This window comes from Lepisosteus oculatus, chromosome 2 (assembly GCF_040954835.1).
Source record: "Lepisosteus oculatus isolate fLepOcu1 chromosome 2, fLepOcu1.hap2, whole genome shotgun sequence".
Taxonomy (NCBI): Eukaryota; Metazoa; Chordata; class Actinopteri; order Semionotiformes; family Lepisosteidae; genus Lepisosteus; species Lepisosteus oculatus.
Window position 1 is genome coordinate 1,016,361 of NC_090697.1, and position 21,791 is coordinate 1,038,151.

Sequence of the window (21,791 nt, forward strand, 5' to 3'; positions counted from 1 at the left end):
TAGAAAAGTGTAAAACAGCTCAGTTTATTGTCATATGCACAAGTGCGATGAAATTCTTATTTGCATGTATGCTACTATACAAAGTCAAACAAAAGGGCATTACATTTTTCCTAAAATCAGTTATCAGTTTCTTTTTTTTAAAGCATTTAACATCAAAGTGAACTCACCACATTTAGTAAAATAGGGCCAAGATTGTTTTCTGAGGCCTTAAATAAGTTGACCAGGGGTGCAAAATTGATGAGATGTGCTCTTCAGTTCAGTTTATTTGTCATATGCACAAGTGCTATGAAATGCCTATTTGCATGCTTACAATTGCTAGTGTACATAATGTAAAATGAGGGGGACAAGACACATTCCTGTGGCAATCCAGTAGGTCATCTGCACCAGTAGACTGTTTCTTAAGACATTTCATGTGGAAATTCAGGTGATGTGCAAGCAATTTTAAAAATGCCTTTATAATGATTGTGACTTAAATAAACATCATATATAAGCAAATAACATGTTGATGAAACCAACTGGATATGAAGAATAATACGTACAATCCTATCACTCAGGATAAGTATGGTTCACCATGTTAAACAAAAAAGAGTTTGAGTGCGTTCACATATGCCAGCTTCGGGGGCCATAAAAGGGTTATGGGCTGCTAACGTTCAACAGAGCACATACACTTCTAGCTGTAGCTCTACACCCGATGCCTGTTCCATTACTAAGATAAGACGGAGCTCATCTTCTCAGCACAGTGAGCCCTGTAGACAAGCCCCTGGTGCAGAGTATCCCCCCATCAAGCAGTGCGCAGCTCTTACCACATTGAAGTCTAAATTCTTCTCGACCCATTCCGTGGCCACTTCAAACTCCTCATACATCTCCATCATGTACAGGGTGTCAAGTGCGTCCACTATAGTTGCTCCTTGAATGCTTCCTAGAAACAAAGGAGAAAAGTCCTGTCATTTCTGTAGTACTGAGACCACCAAATGTCATTCAATTATTCCATGACACGGGCAGGGCTTGTGATGCTGTAGGAAAACACATCAGCTGCCTTCCCACACGGCTCTCCTGACAGAGCTGGAGAGGCCAGACCCCCCTCAAGCACTTTGCGCCGGGAATCTGTCCGACAGACAAAAACACTCGCCAGTCGACTAAAATATAAGAAATGCAAATACCATTTATGAGGACTGTTAGTTTTTTTTTAAATGGCCAAATTAAGAGAACATGAATGAGCAATTAATGACTCAGCTATTTCTGCATCAAAACCGGAGAAAAAATGCAAAAAAAAAAAGTATTCATTGCAGGTTCAAATAGCTTTTTCTTTTTCTTTTTTTTAGTGACACTTGAATATTAAAAAGTGCTAGAGTGAAAAGCCTGGAATATTTAAAACAAAACATTTAACCCCCCAACCCTACCACATAATTTGGGCAAATATTTTAATTATATGCATTTTTACACATTAACAGATACATACAATATTTGTCCCATTTCTGCTATCAAAGATGCAGTTTGTGGAACTTCTTCTACAAAATATGTGAGGAAAATGACTTTATGGACGAGACGGTGGAGATGCAGCTTCTGCCTGACCAGCAGGCGAAGTGAATCTAACCAGTTACACAGCGAGAGGCCAGGCCGAGGAGGAAAACCACTTGCAGCACAGGCCGTAGCTTCCTATGGCCCTCTTCAGCAGGAATGAGCATTGGACTATTTTAAGCCAATAATAAAATGGTCACGTTATCACTGAATGCTTGTCTTCTTTTAATGCATTACAGAGAAAAATAATTCCTCATACACATTTAAACTTTCTGGCTCACATCTGCTGTTATTAATTGATGTTGCCAACGTTTAAAAAGCAGCGCAACCTGCACTCCAGAGCATATTTTAAAATTCTACATTAATATTCATTAGCTAAGAGCTGAGTTCATGGATTCAAATAAAATTCTTTATAAGGACTGAGGTAAAAACTCTAAAATAAGTAAATGATGATGTGTATGAATATTTTAATTAAATTTCAATTAAGGGTTATTAGCAAATCCTTTAATTATAACTATTGCAAGTCAATCCCTCTATTGAGGATATTTTTATAACTTTGATTATCATACTTATTGTTATAGTTTAAATTCTGCATTCTTACCAGTGATAAAAGAAAAATATACCATACTGTTACTTCATACGATACTTTTAAAATATAAAGAAAGCCTATGCATTAGAGTTTTGCATTAGAGCTTTGATTGTCAATGAAACAATCAACATCACAATATAGATAACAATAACAACAAACAAAAAAGACAGGAACCAAAAGCCAGTCAGCTCTGTAAACATGTCTTCAGCTAGAGGGCGTCTAATACGTGCAAATTATTCTGGACAGTTACTCCTAATAGCAGCCTGAGCACGTGTTAGTTTTTCCATCAAAAGCCTAAACCCATTTAATTCTATAGTACAGTTTGTTCCCATAAGCGAAATGATGTAGGTCTCATGGAGCTGATGAAGACATCCTGGTCTTGACTGCCAGGTTTAGCAGTTTCGAGCTCTTATCCTCTGGCATAAGGACACTGTGTGTCGATAAATAAGCAGGCTGACTGAAACCATGCAGGTGACAAACAGTATACTCGAACCAGCTGTGGACAGTTTTGCAGAACAATAGTTTCACCAAAGAAAGTGTGCTACAAAACATTTTCCATGCAGTAAAAAAAGAAAAGTACAGGAGGGTACCAATTATCACTTCAACCATATGCCTCGTGCTACAGAACAAGCCAAAGATCTGCCAACTTCCAGCATCTGTGGCACAGACTGTACGTTACTCTTTCTGTTGGAAAGCCCGTACAATTCCAATAACTTAAACATTCACTATTTTCATTACAAAAAAAAAAAAACAACATTTTCCAGAGGTACATAATTTAACAAAAGAAAGATGTGTGTAGAAGCCGGAAGTCCTGCACCCCCACTGGGGGTCCAGAAATTAACATCTGATCTTCTAAATGGTGTTTTTTAATGCCACGATGTTCGCTCGTTGGTCAAGCAGTATTATTTTTCATTAAGAATACACAAACAAGAATATGGCGTCAGACTCAATAACAGGGTGCTACTCCACAGCTCTGCCCGGGGGGAGGGGAACCTTGCTGTTGCCGTATCAGGTGGGATACTCTTTCAGTGAGCGGAAAATACAAATTGTACAAATTCCTGTACAAATGTAAGGAAAAACAAATGTGTGTTTGTAGTCAAAGGGGAACTATAACGCTATGCAGATATTTTGGGGTTAGAAAGAATCAGCATTGATGAGTGTATTTCAAACCACAATAAAAGCAAGATGTACAACAGTAAAACCTCCAATTTACACCACAAAATAGACTACATTTCCAGGTATGCGCAGAACACACTGCGATTCAGAACATGGCAACACAACTTCCAGTGACGTGTTGAGACCTTATTACATTGTAAAACAGCAGGCTTACGTGTACATGTCTTTCAATCCAATAGCAATATTGTTTTCCATTTGCCAACAAATACTACTTGTTAACTCTTTATGTAGAACACTCTGCAGCGAAAAGTCTGGTGCACAGCCTGTACTTATTCGCTTGTACATCACAGTACATTAGTCATTGCAGGGACTAGTGAGCAGGAAGGGCCGAACCATGTTGCAATTCGTGGGAACTCAAATCCGAGTTTGTGAAAGAACTGTAAATCACCATGTTGTCGCAAAGTCCACGAGTTTGTGATTAATTCTAAATTTGTATTTTTTTTTCTCTAATGTTAAAGGATTTATTGTGCTACCGAGATTTAATATCCAGTCTGAGAAATTGGGACTGCAGTTCCCCTTGAATGAGGACAACACATGGGAATTACATCTGTCCTGAAGCACGCAGGTGTCATGCAGGCTACAGCTGCGCTAGCTCGGACAGGTGTCGGGGTGAGTAGGGCTGGGATGAACCTCTGCAGGTGCTAAGCCCACCAAGAGGTTGCAGGGCACGCCTGTGTGAGGATGCTAAGGCCTAATTCTCTACAACTTTTTGGGATTCCCGCGATAGATTTATTAGAGGAGTCAAGATACAGTTGTGATGCACCAGAGGAATGAATGAGAAATCCAGTCATCTGCTAGAGAACATCAGAATGTGGCTGCCAGACACTGTTTTTAGCTCAGTGCAGATTGCAGGTTGCAGATGTTTGGTAGCAGCCCGCACATCAAAGGGCTGTTTAAAAAAGATTGTATCGCAGTTTGAATCACATTCTTTGACGCTTTAAATAAGCACGCAGCTGCGGGTTTATACACTTGGTCTGGGTTTCCTAACTGTCTTACAGGACCAGGTACGGTGAACGCCTGTGAACCCTTTGAAGCCCAGCTTCTGCGAATGACTGAGAGCAGCAGCTTCCTTTACAACTTGACTCCTTTTGATTGCATTGACTCGACGTCACAGTCATTACCTTTTCATGGAAGCTTCCTGTTGCTTTGGCTTTTTTCATTATTAAACTAAATGAAATTTAAATGCAGCAACTAAAGTACAGCCTAAGGCTGGTGTGAAGACAAAAAAAAAACAGAGAATTATCCAAAGTATCTAAACAGATGGTGACAAAAATGGAAACATTTTTCAAATCTCCAAATATAGGATGGGGATATTTTTGTTGTTTCAGCAAAGCTGCAATTTCAGGTGCTCTGTTGGCATCTACAGAACATTACTATACAGTTTGTCACCTCTTAGTGTATGACAGACTGCAGCTGAAACCAGGCTCTCATTGAGAGTGGCCCCTTGATAAGAAACTGTCAAAATTATTAACTTAGACTAATGTATTGAGTACATTATTGAGGAAATGTGAATTGCATTAAGGACTGCAAACACTGATATTCATGTTGTTCTTGGTAATGCAGAGAATAACCAGTAAATTGGTAATCTTGCAGTGCAATAACTAAGCACTGTTGAACAATGCACTGCGAATGTTGAAGATTTACTGTATATACTGACATGCAGTACAAACATATGGTTCCAACACTCATATCTTTGTTTGCAATGCTTCTCACTATGGTATATATACTAGAAATGTTACATGTATATAAAATGTTTTTTTTAGAATTAAGATCAGATCATGGAGACTATTTCCATGTGACCAGTTCAGTTTCAAAATTAAGAATGAAAGAAATATAACAAAACAATCACATTCAAAGCATAATTGTATTTTTTTTTAATTAAATATAACTTAAATGGACTTTTAATAGAGAACACTTTTAAATTTATCTTGGGAAATCAGGGAAATCTAACCAAAAGTGGCTCTTGTGTGATTACAATTAAATATATATTTATATAGTGCAAATGATGAATGTGATAAATTCCTGTTCATCTGCAAGGAGAGTGCAAGGGTTATATATATTATATTACATTATATTTATCACCAATATCTCACATTCATTTTTCTTTTCACTTGGTAAGAAAGTCTTCTGGCCGACAGGGAGACCGGAGACCGTGACAAAAGACTTTGAACATCTGACAAAATGACGCAGGTTTAGATATAAATAACCTTCACACTGAAGAGAAGGTCACACAATCGTCATAAGAATAAAAGGAAAATCCAAGCAGAAATAAGAGCAAATAAAGAGGGACCAATTAATTTGCAACAAACCTCGCTGATGAGAGAGAGTCAATACAACTCCTGTATCAACACAGCCACAATGATGCTGTGGCACTTTAAAGAAGAAACACTACAGGACTAACCCTTGAGTTGGTTAAAGTTTTGATTAATTAAGTTTTGATTAATTATGACCCTGGCTTGGTTTGAGGAACACTGATTACAATGTAATTCAAACCTACAGCTTGAGCTAATTTCAAGTCAGCCAGGAACAAGGCTATCAACCATTAGGTGACTATTTGAGAGCAAGACCACTTCACAACATTGTAAACTGGACAACCAAACCAAAATACAATGAGAAATGTGTAAAACACTCAGGTGTTTTACGAACACCTGGATACTGAGGCTCTAATAAGAAACTGGACTGCTTACCAGTGCTATTCTAGATATGAATATCTATATACACCACCTGCACAGTATATATCTATATATCCAGCACATTTTTAACCACTACTTAGCCTACTAATGACATAAAAATATTAATAACAAAAGATGGTAAGAACATGAGGGATGTCATTTAAAAAACATTTTAAAATACCTTGTGATATCTTTTAGAGATAAAACTGCATGGCAATTCAGAAAGAAGAAAAACTCGTGTTCTTCCTAGACTGCGGCTCGAATGCCCAGGTGAGACTCTGTTAGAGGTACCATTAATCACTGTAATAAGGAGGCTCAGCACACTAATGAAAATGAGGATGGCAGGGAGCCTTGAAGCAGCAGGTCTGTGCCTGGTTTACATGTCCCCTAAGAAATGTACAATCCCCTTCCTGTGATGAATTTTCATTTCTAGTGCTGCTCTGCTCCGCAACACAGGGGGATCAGGTCTCTCTTCCTCCACGTCAAGACATCAGCTACACCAGCACTGCAGCCAGAGGCTCTGAATAATCAAATCCAAATACATCAAAAGCTGTAATGAAATTAATTTAGAATAAGCATATTGTATTTGTGTACTAATGAAATAAGCAAATGAATGCGCAGAACAACTTTAGGCAATTAGATGAGTTGAAAAACTAGAGGCAACTCTAAAATAACCTTCTCATGAAGAGCATAAACATACTGCTCATAACATATACAGACAGCCCTGGTATTCAGTTTAGCAGCACAATAGCAGAGAAGCCGCACAAAGTCCAATACCATGCAATACTGCCTCACTAAGTTAGAGAATTTTAGTACTATATAATCAACAAATATGCAGCTTAAGATTTTTTTTGTCTGTGACGGTATTGTGGCAGTGGTGTTATTGACGGCAGGAGTGATGCACATTAGATTAACTAGCTACTCCCTCATGAAGGTCTTTTCTGTCCTTTTATAAGCATACACACCAAAGAGAAAATCATAACCTGTGCTTTTTACATTAAGAAAGAAACTAGACAAAGACAAGAAACAACAAATAATGTCCAAGGCGAATAATGTTTTCAGGGGCCAAAACAAGCCAACTTGACAAATGGGGGTATACTGTATTTTCATGCGGGAAGTGAAAGTTACAGATTTAGAGATGATGACAACGTAACTTAGCTTTCATTTATATTTTCCAATCACAGGTCCCAAGCACAAACTGCAATGCAATAAAGAACAGTTTTGTTATTAATCAGGGCCCACTGGTACTTGACTGCAGACATGAATTAACAGTTTTGCTGGTTATCTGGTTGAAAATGAAAAAGCAAGCCAGATATTAAAACTATGTTCTATGGTAAAAGGTGTTTCTATACCATATTGGTGCCAATACAACAGTATCCTTATATTCTATCCCTTCAAAATCTGTTCTAACAAATAAGTGCCAAAGATTTGATCTTATGACAGGATAAAACAGTCTGTTTCAATACTATACTTCAATTGAGTACTACAGGTGGTGTCCTATGGTGCACACTGCTTTCTAAAATAGTATAAACCGACATAAAGCTTATAATGAATTTTTGGGGGGTAAGGATTTAAAGTAGGTATTTTTTCGTTGTCAGAATGTCTCTGAAGCAAGCAGTTCATAACCGTGCTGAACACATTGAGTTTAGTACGGTAAAAATAAACACCTTACCTGGAACCATTTTTCCTGCTAACTGACCCATATCAAGAAAGTCTCACAAAATAAATTCTAAAGTCCATTTCAGCCTCAAACGATCATTTGCAACAATCTTATTAAGTTTTAGAAATTTCTTAAAATAGGAACAAAATAACTGAGGTAGGAAGGTTCAAAGACAATGTAAAATTAAATCAATGGTACTTCACTTCACAAAAATCTTCTTTAAAAAGATAGATTTTAACACGTCTTGCTATAATTCCCAGAACTCAACTCATTTTTATTTTGATCATTTTGTTTATCTTGTTCTTTGTGCTTCAAAACATCTACTTCCTTTATGGTACAGGCAGCACCCTTCAGAAAATATTACAGACAAGACTGCAGATGAACTACTAAGCATCCAGCATCCCAGAAGATTCAGCTGCAACACCACCGTGCTCAGAGAAGATTAGAACTACAAGCAGTTCCACAAAAAATTAAACCCAGCAGTGGGGCTCTGTGGAACCTGGCAAGACTCCAAAACACCAATTTGAACACGGGCTTGCACGTGCAGGAATGACCAACAGACCACCAGTCTGTAAGACTGCTCCTCTCTTAACTCTGCCTTGTTGTCTAATTGATACCGGTACAGCCTCAAACACAATGATTCACGGTTCAGTGACCATTCTTGCTAAATTAGCACACAAGGGTATAAAGTCAAACCACGCACTAATGCACAGCTCTCTTGAGCTGGTGGTGTTATTTGCCTAATGATTTTCAGAATATTGAAACCAGAGTTGGAAGTTTTAAAATAAAGTTGAAACGATAGGAAACTGTAATACAGAGAACATCAGATAATGTTATATAGGCACCCATATACCATTTTAGGATAATGAATCCTGATTTTGTAAACTGCACATATGAAACCACCGAAATTTAAAAGGCTTCTTCAAAGGTATTTTTGCTTTGAGATAAGAGAACTACTAATACTTTCCCTTGATTTTAAGCTAACAGCTTCTCAAAGAAGTGTTGATTAAAAAAAGTGTAAACTGGTCTATTCAAAACAATAATATGAATAATAATAACTGCTTAAACTTATACAGAGCGCCTTTCTGGACACTCAAAGCGCTTTACAGGTAATGGGGACTCCCCTCCACCACCAATGTACAGCATCCACAAAACAATGACCATTACATTAAAAGTTATAATACAAGGTGGGGTGAAGAAAATAAGGTTCTGTTTGTGGACTGAGAATAACTCCCCTATTTCCAACAAGTGCATATGAATTACATTTAAAACGGAGAAAGGCCCTCTGATTTCAACTGCTGGCACTATACGGCCCAAATATCCCAACAGATTCATTAGTCAAGCTGTCTGCCACGTACTGCATGTGTTGTCCCCCACTGGTTCATTACAAGAGTCTCTAAGACGCCGTCAAAACAAACATGAAAACGATGCCCCTGGTGGGAAAGCCCTCTCTGAGAAAAAGAGAAAAAAATAATTAAATATTGATCGCAACACCTGGCAATTTCAGCTTGGATGCATTTTAAATCCTCAAGGCAACTGTACATTAGCTGCACGTAACATTGTGGAGTAAAAGATTGCTGCACCCATTATAATAAACTTCAACAGTAGGAACAATTGCTTGTTAATCTCACTAATCCCTATAATAAGTTGAAGCAATCAATATTTTCACCGTCGACACTGCTTCTATCCCTTCCGCTGAGATAGCCACAGAAAATAGAAGAGACCTGGGCTAAAACCGTACAAACCCAATTCTAAACAGCAGGAGAGTGCTTATTCTCTACTACAGCAAGAAATTCAACTGTCCTCCATAGTTAAAACAAAAACAAAAACGTATTTGAAAGGGACCCCCCCGAGTGGCCCCTGTACAGGCCGGGCGCTGTGAGCGCGGTTGATACAGAGTCTGGCACCTACAAAAGAATCAGCTACAAAACACTGTAAGACACCTTGACTGAAAGGTTCTCATTAAGAAGGCAAGACAATTCCCAAACAGACACAGCCTGTTCACGTACAGCAGAACGCCGCCTGCGATATTCTCCGGAGTCGAGACCTTGGACTTGCAGCTCACTCTGAGACAAAGACATCTCAGGGCTCAGCAGCTCAAGCGCCACAGCGAGCTGCCGATAGATCAGGCCAGCGGCGCCCAGCAGCAGTGACAGCAGTGATCCTGCGATGCTCGATAACGCACGCCTGTCTTGTCAGCTGCTGCCTGTAACACTGACGGGCCCGAGCACGACCTGGAGCGTACACCAATTCAATGAAGGCAGTTCAAGTGGATGAGATAAGGGAACTACTCAGAACTCGGTCATTGTGGCAATGTTAACAAAAACACTCTTCCCACATCGAACGGTCACTTGGCATAACCCTTACGGAATAAAGAAGCCCCCCCTCTAAAGGCAGGTCTCCCCCACAGACTGGGACACATTCTCTCCTCCTACGCGAGCACTGGCTCTGGCCTCTGACACTGCAAGGTCACACAGCAAACTCAGGCTCTCATGAAACACCGGGAGACCTCGCGGATGTTTCCCCAGACGGATGTCTCAATCAAAATAATGAACTGCAATTTTCCACATTATTTCGTTTAATTTTAACTTCTAAATCGCTGGCTGTCTTGTTCCTTCAAAACTTTGTGCAATATTTTTTTTAAATAACAGCAACAGAGTATAATGTTTACTTTATCTGCAACATTGTCTACTTTTATCTGGGCAAGTTTCAGGTTCTCATTCAAGATAAAATAAAACCTTGATATCCATTTCCCTTCACATTAGGGACCAGGATTTATTTATTAAGAGTAATTTGGAAAAAAAATCTATTTTTCTTTATAGAGGTCACATTTTACAATAATACATTACGAACACATCAAGGCTCAATAAACATTCTTCAAGCAGAGAACCCTAATCCATAAGATATTATTATACCTGGAGAAGTAATAAAACAGCTGTTCTAATTGACTATTTAAGTGCTCTTATTACATATTGTTATTCAAATCATGACAATAGAATTTGGACTGACTGCAGAAAAGTAGTGGCTATTTGTCTTGCAAAATCCAAAGAAAAAGAACCAGAAGTAATTCAGTTACATCACTTATTAAGAGCGCTGCTGCATAGGGAAGATGAAAGGGACTTTAGGGTTACTCGGGGTTTGTCAGGCTGCAAAAGAGCACAGCATGTACTGAGACAGCAGTAATAAACAGTTTGGACATGTGGTTCTCCTCTAAATGCTTACAGTAGAGTAGGATCAACACAGTAGGTGCATCAAAGTCTCCTAAAACAGCTTCCTAAAAACAAAGACAAATCTTCTCCATCTGCTTCCCTGCTGCTTCAATTTGTAATAAAAATAAAATATTTAAGCAGAAAACTTTGATTCTGAGGAGTACACAGTTGTATATGTTTTGCTGTATAAATATGCCTTTTTACGTTTTTCTAATCGCTGTTGATGAAAGACAAGCACCCTGCTGCTGACACGCAGGCAGTCATTTCATGAGATGATTTCTCCTAGTGGGCCGTGTCTCTCAACATTTTTACATCCACAAGCAATAAAGAGAGGAGAACACTGCACATCATCAGCACCAGCAGCAAGACAACCAGGCACGTTAAAGACAGGGAAGGGGTTGGGAAGAGGAGACAGGCCTGGGAAAAGGCTGTAAAGTGAAAATGATGGCATTTTCTCAAAAGTCCAGTTTTCAAATCCGCTATGACAGAGATTCAAAGACATGACACTTATTTAATGCTCAAGTTCTTATATCTCCACACAACACAGCACTAACGCAAAACCACAAACTAACAACTCAAGCTGAGAAACAAACTTTCAAGCATTTACATTTGAAATATGTTTTAATGTTCTAAATGAAGTTTTTTTTTTAAATATACAGTAACAAAACTATGGACTAGGTGGACTGAAGAACCGCCTGCTATTCTGCTACTCTGAATGAGAAACATAAGTGCAGTGCAGAGCGTTACTAAGGGATGTAACAGCATCGACAGACAAGTCTTGAGCAGGGCCTGCACAGGTTTGATTTCTGTGGGCAGCCCATTCCACCACTGAGGGGCAAAGGTGGAAAATGAAAGGAACTGGGAGAACAGACAGGGGAGACAGAATCTGGTGGAAAAGAATAAAAAGAAGAGTGGAGTGAGAGAGAGGGAGAAACAAGGAGGCCAAAGATAAATACAGTAGCAGCTCGGAGGCTATGGCGATGGTGAGAAGACCATCGATGACTTCCACTCCAATGTCCAGGTCAGCACTCAGTCGTCTGAACCATGACTTATATGTATTAAGTTCAGCTTTCACCTTGACTTGAATTAATAATACATAGCCCCCAATTTGTGATTAATGTGATCCGTTTTGTTTCATACAGTGACAATAAACTGGGTACAAAAAGCTCAAAAGGACCTTACGATGCCAACATGTGGCACTAAAAACGCATGAAGAACAAATTGTGGGATTCAAAAAGTGCATCACTCGGAGATACTTACAGACCTCACAGCTGTGGGTTTTCTATGCTTCTTTGTACTTTATAGGTTCTAGGAGACACGTTGCGACAGGCCAGCTTGAAAAGGGGCTGCAGTTACAGCAGACCTGCCCCTGCAGGAGGCCATCTGGCCTCTAGCGCGTGTAAAGAACCACACTAGGTGATATTTGGATAATTGATTACACCAGTGGTGAAGGCTGCGTACACGTCTCATACAACACGAAATTAACATCTCTCTCCACGGCCTAGCATCTTCCTAACGCCCCTGAAGCTCTCCCTGTGTCTGCGTGACCTCCAGAGAGCCAGTGCATTTGGCACCAGTGTGCAGAAGAGCCGCCTGCAATCAGCAGCAGCGTGATGCAAATGCTGCTTTGTTCTGCCGAACGTACCCGCGAGCTGAGCTCAGCATGATGAAATATAGTGACAGGAATAAATGCTGTTGTCGGTATATATTACTTTAGCTTCCACTACAAAATTAAGCAAGTTAATCAACTTTGGGTCTATAAATCCCAAGCCTGGCTTCCAGCTCAGAGGTACATGACAGGGCAAAGGATGGAGAGGGCAGTAACTTCTATTGGCAAGAAATGTTCCCAGGCTTGGAGAGGTGCTTACCAAAACTGCTTTTCAGCTGCTTCTGTCTTTTTAAAACTTTTCCCAGATAATCTGAAATAAAATCAGCATGTAAAGCCAATGGCCAATGAAGTATCTCTAAGCGAAGTATCTAATTTAAATTCATTTTAATTAAGGGAAGTTGAGTGGAGAAATAAGACTATGAAACTACAATTGACAGAATTAAGGGATAATATTTTCTTTAGTGCTTCATAAATTTGATTTTGCCCTTCATAATCAAGCTCCTTCAGCTACTTCTCAATCCCAATATAAAGAAGGTTGCTCTTTTCCACCATTTTAAATAAGCTTCACTAATTATGAACCAGAAATATCGCAAGCTGTGACATTTTGATAAATAAGGAATGTATAATTAGCAGGAGTATATGGTTAAGTGACAGATTTATAACTTAATGTACATTCCTTTTATTGCAGTTCTGTAGATTGAAAGAATCTTGCTGATTACTTTTGAAAAACAGTCAATGGAAATTCATTCTGGAATTATGGCACGTACAAAAAAGATATTTCTGCCAAACTGCTGTGCACTATTCTGGCTGATTTATTAATGCCCAATGAAAACAGCAGTTTCATAAGAAAGCATAACAGTCTCAATGATCTTCTCTGAAGAAATTTTAAATGATATTGAATTTGTAATAACAGATAATGAAAGAAAGCCACACAAGCTTTATCACAAACTACACATTTCAAACAATTAGCAAGACTCCTGGCAGGACCCCAGCAGACCCCCAGCAGGACCCCAGCAGACCAGGGTCCTGCAGGCACAAGTCTGCTCGCTCTGAACCTCCTGTGCACGACTGGCATGCTTGAGACCCGGGACCCAGAAATCGGCCTGGTCCCTTATTCTCCTCGCCGCTGGGAGCCCGAGCCGTGAAAACGCACATCTGCCGATTGCACACAGAGCTGGTATATAACTACAATAAATAAAAAAGCCGGCGCCTGATGAAAACTAAACACCTGTGAACATTTAAGATTTACTACAGTTAACGACTTTGCAGTAAACTGCTGGATCGATATATGTTGACAAACTAACAGAGAGCAGCCGTGCCTGGCACGTCTGCAAACCTCTTTCAACACGAGACTCAACCAACGCGCTTTTCACACGCAGCTCAACCCCCAGCCTCCAAACGACCAACTCACTGTAATGCAGTACTACATAGAAATTACAGTGTGAGATATTTCTAAGGGACTGGATGAGCAATAACAAGGTGTAATTGCTACTACAACATTTCCCACAGTAGGTGGAGGAATATACACAGCTAGGAACTACAGGCCTGGAAACAAGCAACTACTTTTCCACACCACTGAAGCTCTACACAGCAGCACAGCAGTCCGGGATCGTGGGTCTGATTCCAGACACATAACCTCCTGCGAGGAGCTGTATGTCTTTCCTGCGTCAGCGCACGGTTTTCCTTCAGACTCCCAAAGACGGACAGATTGTCCCTGTGTGTGTGTGTGTGTGTGTAGCTTTTTTAATGGACTGGCAAACCGCCCCAGCTGTGTCCAAGATGGTCTCCAGGTCGCAGCGACCTTTACCAGGAACAGGCAGCTATCTGATAATGGCTGGATAAAATTTAGTGCAATTCTGAAAACAGCTGTGAACAGGGCAAAACTGAAGAGGTTGTGAACACTATTTCACACCTGTCAGGGAACATGGCTTTTTTCATTTGAACAAAAGTGCCATGAAGCAGAATGACATTTCTGCCTTACCTGCTGGTTATAGTGATCTTGCACTTCAACTTTAAGATCAGCTAGCTGCAGGGGGCAGGGATGGCTAAACAAAGGGTGTCTGTGGTTGTAATCAGGTGGCTTGGTAGTCACTATGCCATGACACTTATTCTATTGCATGGCTATCCTGCTGCCCTGGAAGGTGGTGACTTTTCGTTTCTTCAGGGCACAAAGTGAACTGCCGTTGTTTAAAGTCTAAGCCTAAAGGCCCATGACTGCTAGTGAAAGAAGTTTCCTGCTGTTAAAAGTAAGCATGTGACATATATTTTGACAGAAATCACTAGTTCATTTGGATTTCCTTTACAGGAAAAAGGAAACAGCAGCAGTCCCAGCTATTAGGAAAACAAAATTACATAAAAATAGCTTTTCTGGGTATTATACATAGGCTACAAAAATCCTCAATGAAGTTATTATATAATAAACCATTATTCAATATCTCATTAAATTCAGAAGCATATGCTGTACATTTTAGAACTCCAATTTATTCTATCATGGTTAATAAAAAGCCTAATCTTTTTTCTATTAATTATATGTTATTCATTGGCGTTCAGGAAATGTAAATTTACACTAAAACGTTAATGTGCAATAATCCTCAAGATGTTGTGATATAGCTTCTCCAAAAAGTATATCCTGAACAGATTTTAAAAAACATTATTTATAAAAACGCAGCAGCTGCCGTATGTATTCTCACCAAAGGAGAAACTGGTTATGAAAATCGTCATTGTGTTGCTTCCTACTGGCCTGTGCTACTCGATAAAAAAAACATTCCACTGTATATGTTCCTAGATGTCATGAAAACTGAAACACAGGTAAAGAGAGATGGTAGTAAACTTATAAAAAAAAAATAAATTAAACAAGGGCTGCTGCTCACCTCCAGTATAGGAGAGCCGATTAACTTGTTTTATAAGTATCTTTAAACCAGCAGCACCATAAGAGCTGGGACAACTTATGAAACTGCTCCATTTAAGCCAATAACTAGTTCAGCGGGCTTGCTAAGAGCTGAGCTGCAATGAAAAAGGCCCTCCAGAGCTCAGGCTGGAGTCTAATCTCATCCTTTCTCTCCACTGAAGCATTCACAGGGCTCAGAGTATAGCAGAGGTACATCAGGTGGTTGGTACATCAGGTAAGACTTACACATTTTACAAGGACACAAAATATAAAGGCTTAAGGTGAAACTGTGTAACTAATCCACAATGCAGAAATAAAGCACCATGATTCACTCAAGTTTTCATTTGAACAAAAGTTTCAAATGCATATTTTAAGGACCTATTATTCCTCATGCACTGTATTACAGTAAATAGTTTGTTATTGAACCCTGAAGTATTGACTGGTATCTTGACTGAAAAAGGAGCACCTTTTTGAGGGGATTCTGACTTAGATGCACTCATCACAATGACACATTTGGTATTTTGGTATCTTGGTACTTGTGGTTCCTCAGCCAAGCACAGAAGCCCAATGTCTGATCTTGCTGTTCCTGTCATACTGAGCAGTCAAACAGCTTGCTTCATGTTCCCTACTAGTGGGTGAGCAATTCAATGTTTAGTGAATTCTGCTTCACAACGTTAGGAACAGCCAACATCGAAGGATCATAGACAAAAAAAGGATTTTGAAGAATTGCACTTCCATCACTTATGGAAATCTTTCATATCTGTTTTTTGAAAAAAGCGTTGTACTATTTATTAAAGGGGAAATCAACTGCAATCCAGATTATATGAAGTCATTGAAATAATAGACATCAATAATATGATCCAAAATATCCTGATAAACTCACAACTCTTCCAATGCCTCACGTGCCACAGCAGATGCTTTATGAAGATAAACCAAGTGGACTCATCTGTGAAACTGACACTGTGGTTTTATGGAGACGTTTAACAACATACAATTATCATGCAAAGGAACAAGTAAAGGTTTATTCCAGGCTGAAAAGAGAAGAAAAGAAACACAACATTTTGGCTGTGGAGCCTTCTTCGCGTTGACACCCTAAATGCTGTTTCTTTTCTTCCCTTTTCAACGTGGACTAAACCTATACTTGTTCCTTTGCAGCCTACACATGCTGACACAGCTCCCTACTTGAACATGATCACAAATTATATAAATTCTAAACTGCAGTTTGGAATAATTTATGGTTTTAATATGTGCTGTGCAAGGAAATTCCCATTTAATGATATTTTAGGTTTGCATTCCATCTAAAAATGTTCAAAGTTTATATTTTTACAAAAAGGTAGTGGACTCTGAAAAACACCCATTTGTATTTGAGGAAATATTCCTGAAATGCTCAGAAATCTTTACGGAAGGCAGCTACTAAAAACTGCGACGGGTTTCATTAAATGTCAATCATTGTCAAGAGGTGATTCACTCATGACACCCCTCGCAATAAACCTTTGCTTTTTCTGAAATACGGTATTAAAATCCCTCAATCTACAACTCTGAATTGAATTTAGCTCTGTCATTTACAATGAAAGAAGAATACATGAATCTTGAACACATAAAAAGAGACAGCACCGAAAGAAGAAAACAAAACAATTTGTTCGCGTGCTGCGCAGCGGCAGAGCTATGTCGAAGCAATGCGAAAATCCCTGGCTCTCAGCGTGATCCTTTAAAGTCAACTACGCGCTTCGCAGGGCCAGCAAAGGCCTAGCAGAGCACGAAATGAGTAAGTAGATCATTAGCTTGGAAAACGAATGGATAGGCCACAACGACATTGCGAGTAAAAAAAAAACACCGGAATGCTGTATAAATCACTGTGGCCTATACTTTTGTGTCTGGGGGGGAAATAAAAGTTAAAATGTATTAAGTGAAATATGTATTACACCCCAATATGGCGACCAAAAGAAAAAAGTAATTAAAGGTGTCCGAGTCCATGGGGACCACATGCTCTAACCTGCAGCTCCAGGACAGGTGAGGTTCACAATCTGCAGTGACTGCATTCCACCTGCTGTCACTCCGGATGAAAAGACAGGGAAGCAACATTTTTAGAGGACCATTCTTGTGTGATTTTGCACACACCAGACTTCTGTTGCATTACTCTAGGGTCACAGATCCAGCCCCACCAGGCACAGTGATAAGGAATCTGGCAAACGGGGACAATTATGGCTGGGATTGCAGGCTTTTGCCGAAGCAGTTTTCATTTTACTGTGAACCACATTTTGATTTTCAGAAACTGTAATGAGTAAGAACAAATTAATACGAAACTTACACAGACTGTCCCCAGAAAAAAAAAATCTGTCTGCTTAGATCTTCTAATCAGTACAATGTTATCTTTTTAACAGATTGCAAGATCTGGATATTAGAGGATGCAAACATTCTGTCGCCCCAGGTGACTCAGTACTTAACAGTGTTCTTTGTGAATTACGTTCTTGGAGTGGCTGCTCACATTCTCAAGCAGTTGGAAGAACAAAAGAAAAAGTAACTTACCAAACAAATTACTGGAATGTCCTTGTTTTGAGCTCGGCTTTAACTCATTTGATCCCCAGGCATAACGTCTGTAACTGTCCCAGGCAAACTTCATCATCTGTGAACAGGGGGGAAAGGACAGCTTAAACACAGATTGAATCACACCGCCTCATTCAAATAAGTTTAAGTGATATTTCTTCATGAGTGAAACAGAAAATATAAAAGTGGTTCTGTATACTGTAGCTAAAAACACTTAGAATCACTTGACCAAACTTTTTCTGCTTACCCTCCTGCTTGTATTGTTTATTTTAACAATTGCAGTGCAGTATTTTCCCAAGTTTGTATGATATCAAACTCATCACCTACTAAGAATTTTTAAATATGATGCCATAAAATATATCTAACTGCTGACTGCGTTCATAATACATTGTTTTAATTTAGTATATATTTTAACATTAAATATATATATTGTACTATACATTTACCCAGATAAATATAACAAATAATAAATTAGAATTACACTAAAATGTATCTAAACATAAACATTTAACATTTTTTAGATAAAATCAAGTAACGTTATGTAGCAAGGTTGTTAAATGTAAATATTTATGGTTTACTAATGAATAAGTTAAGGTTTATTCCATTCTGAAAGGAGAAGAAAAACACTGTCCAGCTGTCAGCCTTAAAATGCGACATCAAAACAAGGATCTTACTATGTGGTCATTAAAGACCCCACGGCACATTTTGAAAAAGAAGGGGTGTTAATTACTGTGTTCAGGCTAAATTCCACTCTGAGCTCATACAATCCAGCTTCCTTAAATTTCCCTTAATCCAACTGGCAAAGCAATTTCTCGGTACTTCATGCACTTCAGCGGTGCATGAAATAAGCCTCCTCCTGTACAGAAAGTGATCTGGGATCCTTTGGGATGAAAAACACTATAGAAGTGCAAATAATTATTATTACTAATCTTAAAAAGGAACCGTGGTTAAATTGCTTTAGTGTACAGAAATACCACCATGACTGCCTCTGCATCAACACCGAGGGGTCTAAGAAAAACGCAAGAAGCATAAACACAAGAGCTGCCTAAACATCCATGGAGAATATTGTCTTTCAAGGAAGAGCAGCGAGACTTTTGCGACCTAATTGTGCTTCAGCAATGTTTTGTGCTGCATTAACACAGATGAAAAAGTAAACTCCCTACTGGTGAGAGGTGTGTAGAAAAGTACAGACTGATGATTACATGAATTACAGTGATATTTTATTAAATTACTGCACAATGTTACTCGATCTTTGCTATATGTAGTGCCCAACCTATGACTAGACTAATTTATTATGGAACATGTACAGTACATTTGCTTACAGGTGTGTCAGGCATTTTAATCCTATTGATAGTGATTTCCAACATCACCTGCATGCAAACAGGGTGAACAGACCCAACATCCTGAAACAGCTGTCACTGTCATTTCCAAAGAATTTATGATAAACTTTTAAAATCCAAAAGCAACCCCACTGTAGCAGCAGTAACCAGAAATTGTTTATATTTCTAAAATAGTCACCAATGTTGAGCAGTTTCTTTCCCGACGTACAACAGAAACAAAAACACTAGGCCATTGTCCAGTGTTGTGAAAACAGTGCTAGTGTACAGAGAAGACTCACTTTCCTATTTGTGTGAGATTACACTTAAAATCTTGATTTTAAGCATTAAGCCAACACTATCCACTTTCAATCATGTTTAAAAGCACAAAGTATTATGGAGTGAAAAGCGAAAAATGCACTTTTTTCTTTTCAAAATAGAGAAGACATTTTAATAGGTTTTGAGATTTGTCACAAATAAGACCAGGAGGTCCTGAGGGTTTGCCATAGAGCACCTGAGAGAGATCCGAGAGAGAAATAAAATAACAGCAGAAAGGAAGAATTGGTCATATCCATACAAACTGGAAACAAGCCTACTTCAAAATGAGACCCTTTAATCTGATGTTATCTTTCCATTAAACCTGTTCTTTTGCACCTCCAGCCTCAATAGGTTACATTTAAATAATTTATAGATGTATACATTTTCTTGGTAATATATATGCTAGTTATGGTCTACAGCCCATTTAAGTTGTCTTACAGTTGAACCAGTCGATTCATCCTAGAATATATGATGTTGCATTTCAGAAAGGCTTCATTAATGTTTAAACTGCTATAGTAAACAACAGCTTAACTGGACAATTAATCCAGCAATATCTCTCTGGTATCTTAAGTACCAATAATTGGAAGAATGTTAGTATTAAGTTCATTTTAAGGTCAGTAACTGTGCCATACAGAGATTATTAATGACCTACAAATACACACAACCCCTGTTGTCCGGCAGGTCTTCAATGTCCTGAGCAGGGCTTGCAAACAGAGCAAGCCGCTGTGTCCAGCAGGTCTGATTACTCCTCTGGGAAAACGCTCATCGACACCGGGCTGATGAGGAGCAGGATAATTACTGAAACATCCCCCTGGTAGAAGATCAAGATCTCCGATATAGTTAGCCCACTGCTAAGCACCAAAACTCACTTGTAACACTGACCTCAAAGCAATGTCCCTGCAGATTGCACTAGGTAAAGTAATTTGTGTCTCAGTACGGACGACTCAGAAGAGCTGCTGCCTCTCTTGTCTGAAATTAGATTAGCTTATTGACTGCCAGGAAGAATTCTTACTCAAGTGCTGGGATGAAGTCTGCCCAGGCCCTGCTATGTTACCCCTCAAAGAGCAGGAACTGGACAAAGTCACATAAACAGTGACAAGACCTATTCTTGTGGCTAAGGTATGCCAACCGCTATTTTTTTACCACATCAGATGAATTTCAAACAACGATGAATGATAAGATATTGAGCTCCTTACTGTATTGATTCTCACACAACAAGTCCAAGATCCGCGTGCAACACAAAGCAGCAGGCTGTTCTAATGGAAAACTCCTCAGACAGGCCTTTGTCCTCAGGAAAGCAGGAACCCACAGCATCTGTTAAAAGCTACCTGACCGTTTCAGAAAGCAGTAAGGCAGGGGTGTCAAGCGCCTTTGCTATGATGGGGTGTATTTGATTTCTATGTATTTCAAACGACTATACATACCAAAAATTACTGGCACAATTTTTCTATCGCATCTTCATTTGTAGAAATTTACATTTTTGGAACTGATTTTACAGACATACCTCCTTTCAAAATGCAATTAGCAGTTGCTGCGTCTTCTAGATTCCAGTTTAGCTCTACTTGCTCACTGGCATCTATAGAATTACAGAGTATCTCTTGTGTCCACTGAAGTATCAGCGCGCACTGTATCGTAGTACATAGGCTGCGTATTTGACACGTATTAAAATACAAAATATGAAAACCCGTCCTGATTTTTTCAGCGCACACGACACAGTTCCAGGGTCATTTGGCGTACCACTTGGCGGCACTCCACGTACCACTGCCGGTACGCGTACCACAGTTTGAGAACCACTGCACTACAACAATCTCTGTTCTTTTTAAAATATAGTTAAGTCAATTCAATAACAAAAGGCAACACAATCATACAGTTGCAAGAAAACGTTTGTGAACCCTTTGGAATTTCCGGGACTTCTGCATTAATTACTCATAAAAACGTGGTCTGATCTTCAACTAAGTCACAATAATAGATAAACACAATCTGCTTAAACTAATAACACACAACCAATTGTACTTCTTCTTGTCAATATTAAACGCATAATTTAAACAGTCCAGGCTGGAAAAAGTATGTGAACCCTTGTATTTAGTAACTGGTAGAACCTCCTTTAGCTGCAATAACCTCCACCAAACGTTTCCTGGAGCTGCTGATGAGACTTACACAATGGTTAGGAGGAATTTTAGACCATTCCTCCTTCCAAAACTGTGTCAGTTCATTGATATTTCTGGGGTTCCTTGCCTGAACAGCTCTCTTCAGGTCATGCCACAGCATCTCAATTGGGTTGAGGTCTGGACCC

The 21,791-nt window shown here is 39.2% G+C and overlaps 1 protein-coding gene across 2 annotated transcripts in view; it reads right to left on the bottom strand.

The window, feature by feature from the left end:
• Nucleotides 1-21,791, bottom strand: part of man1a1 (mannosidase, alpha, class 1A, member 1) — a 188,993-nt gene that overhangs the window by 112,853 nt on the left and 54,349 nt on the right. For both annotated transcript variants that reach the window (XM_006626437.3, XM_015359314.2), the window contains exons 3-4: nt 17,847-17,943; nt 804-919 (exon numbers count right to left, since the gene is read on the bottom strand). In XM_006626437.3, the coding sequence (XP_006626500.3) occupies nt 804-919; nt 17,847-17,943 (213 nt within the window). The remainder of the gene's footprint in view (nt 1-803; nt 920-17,846; nt 17,944-21,791) is intronic.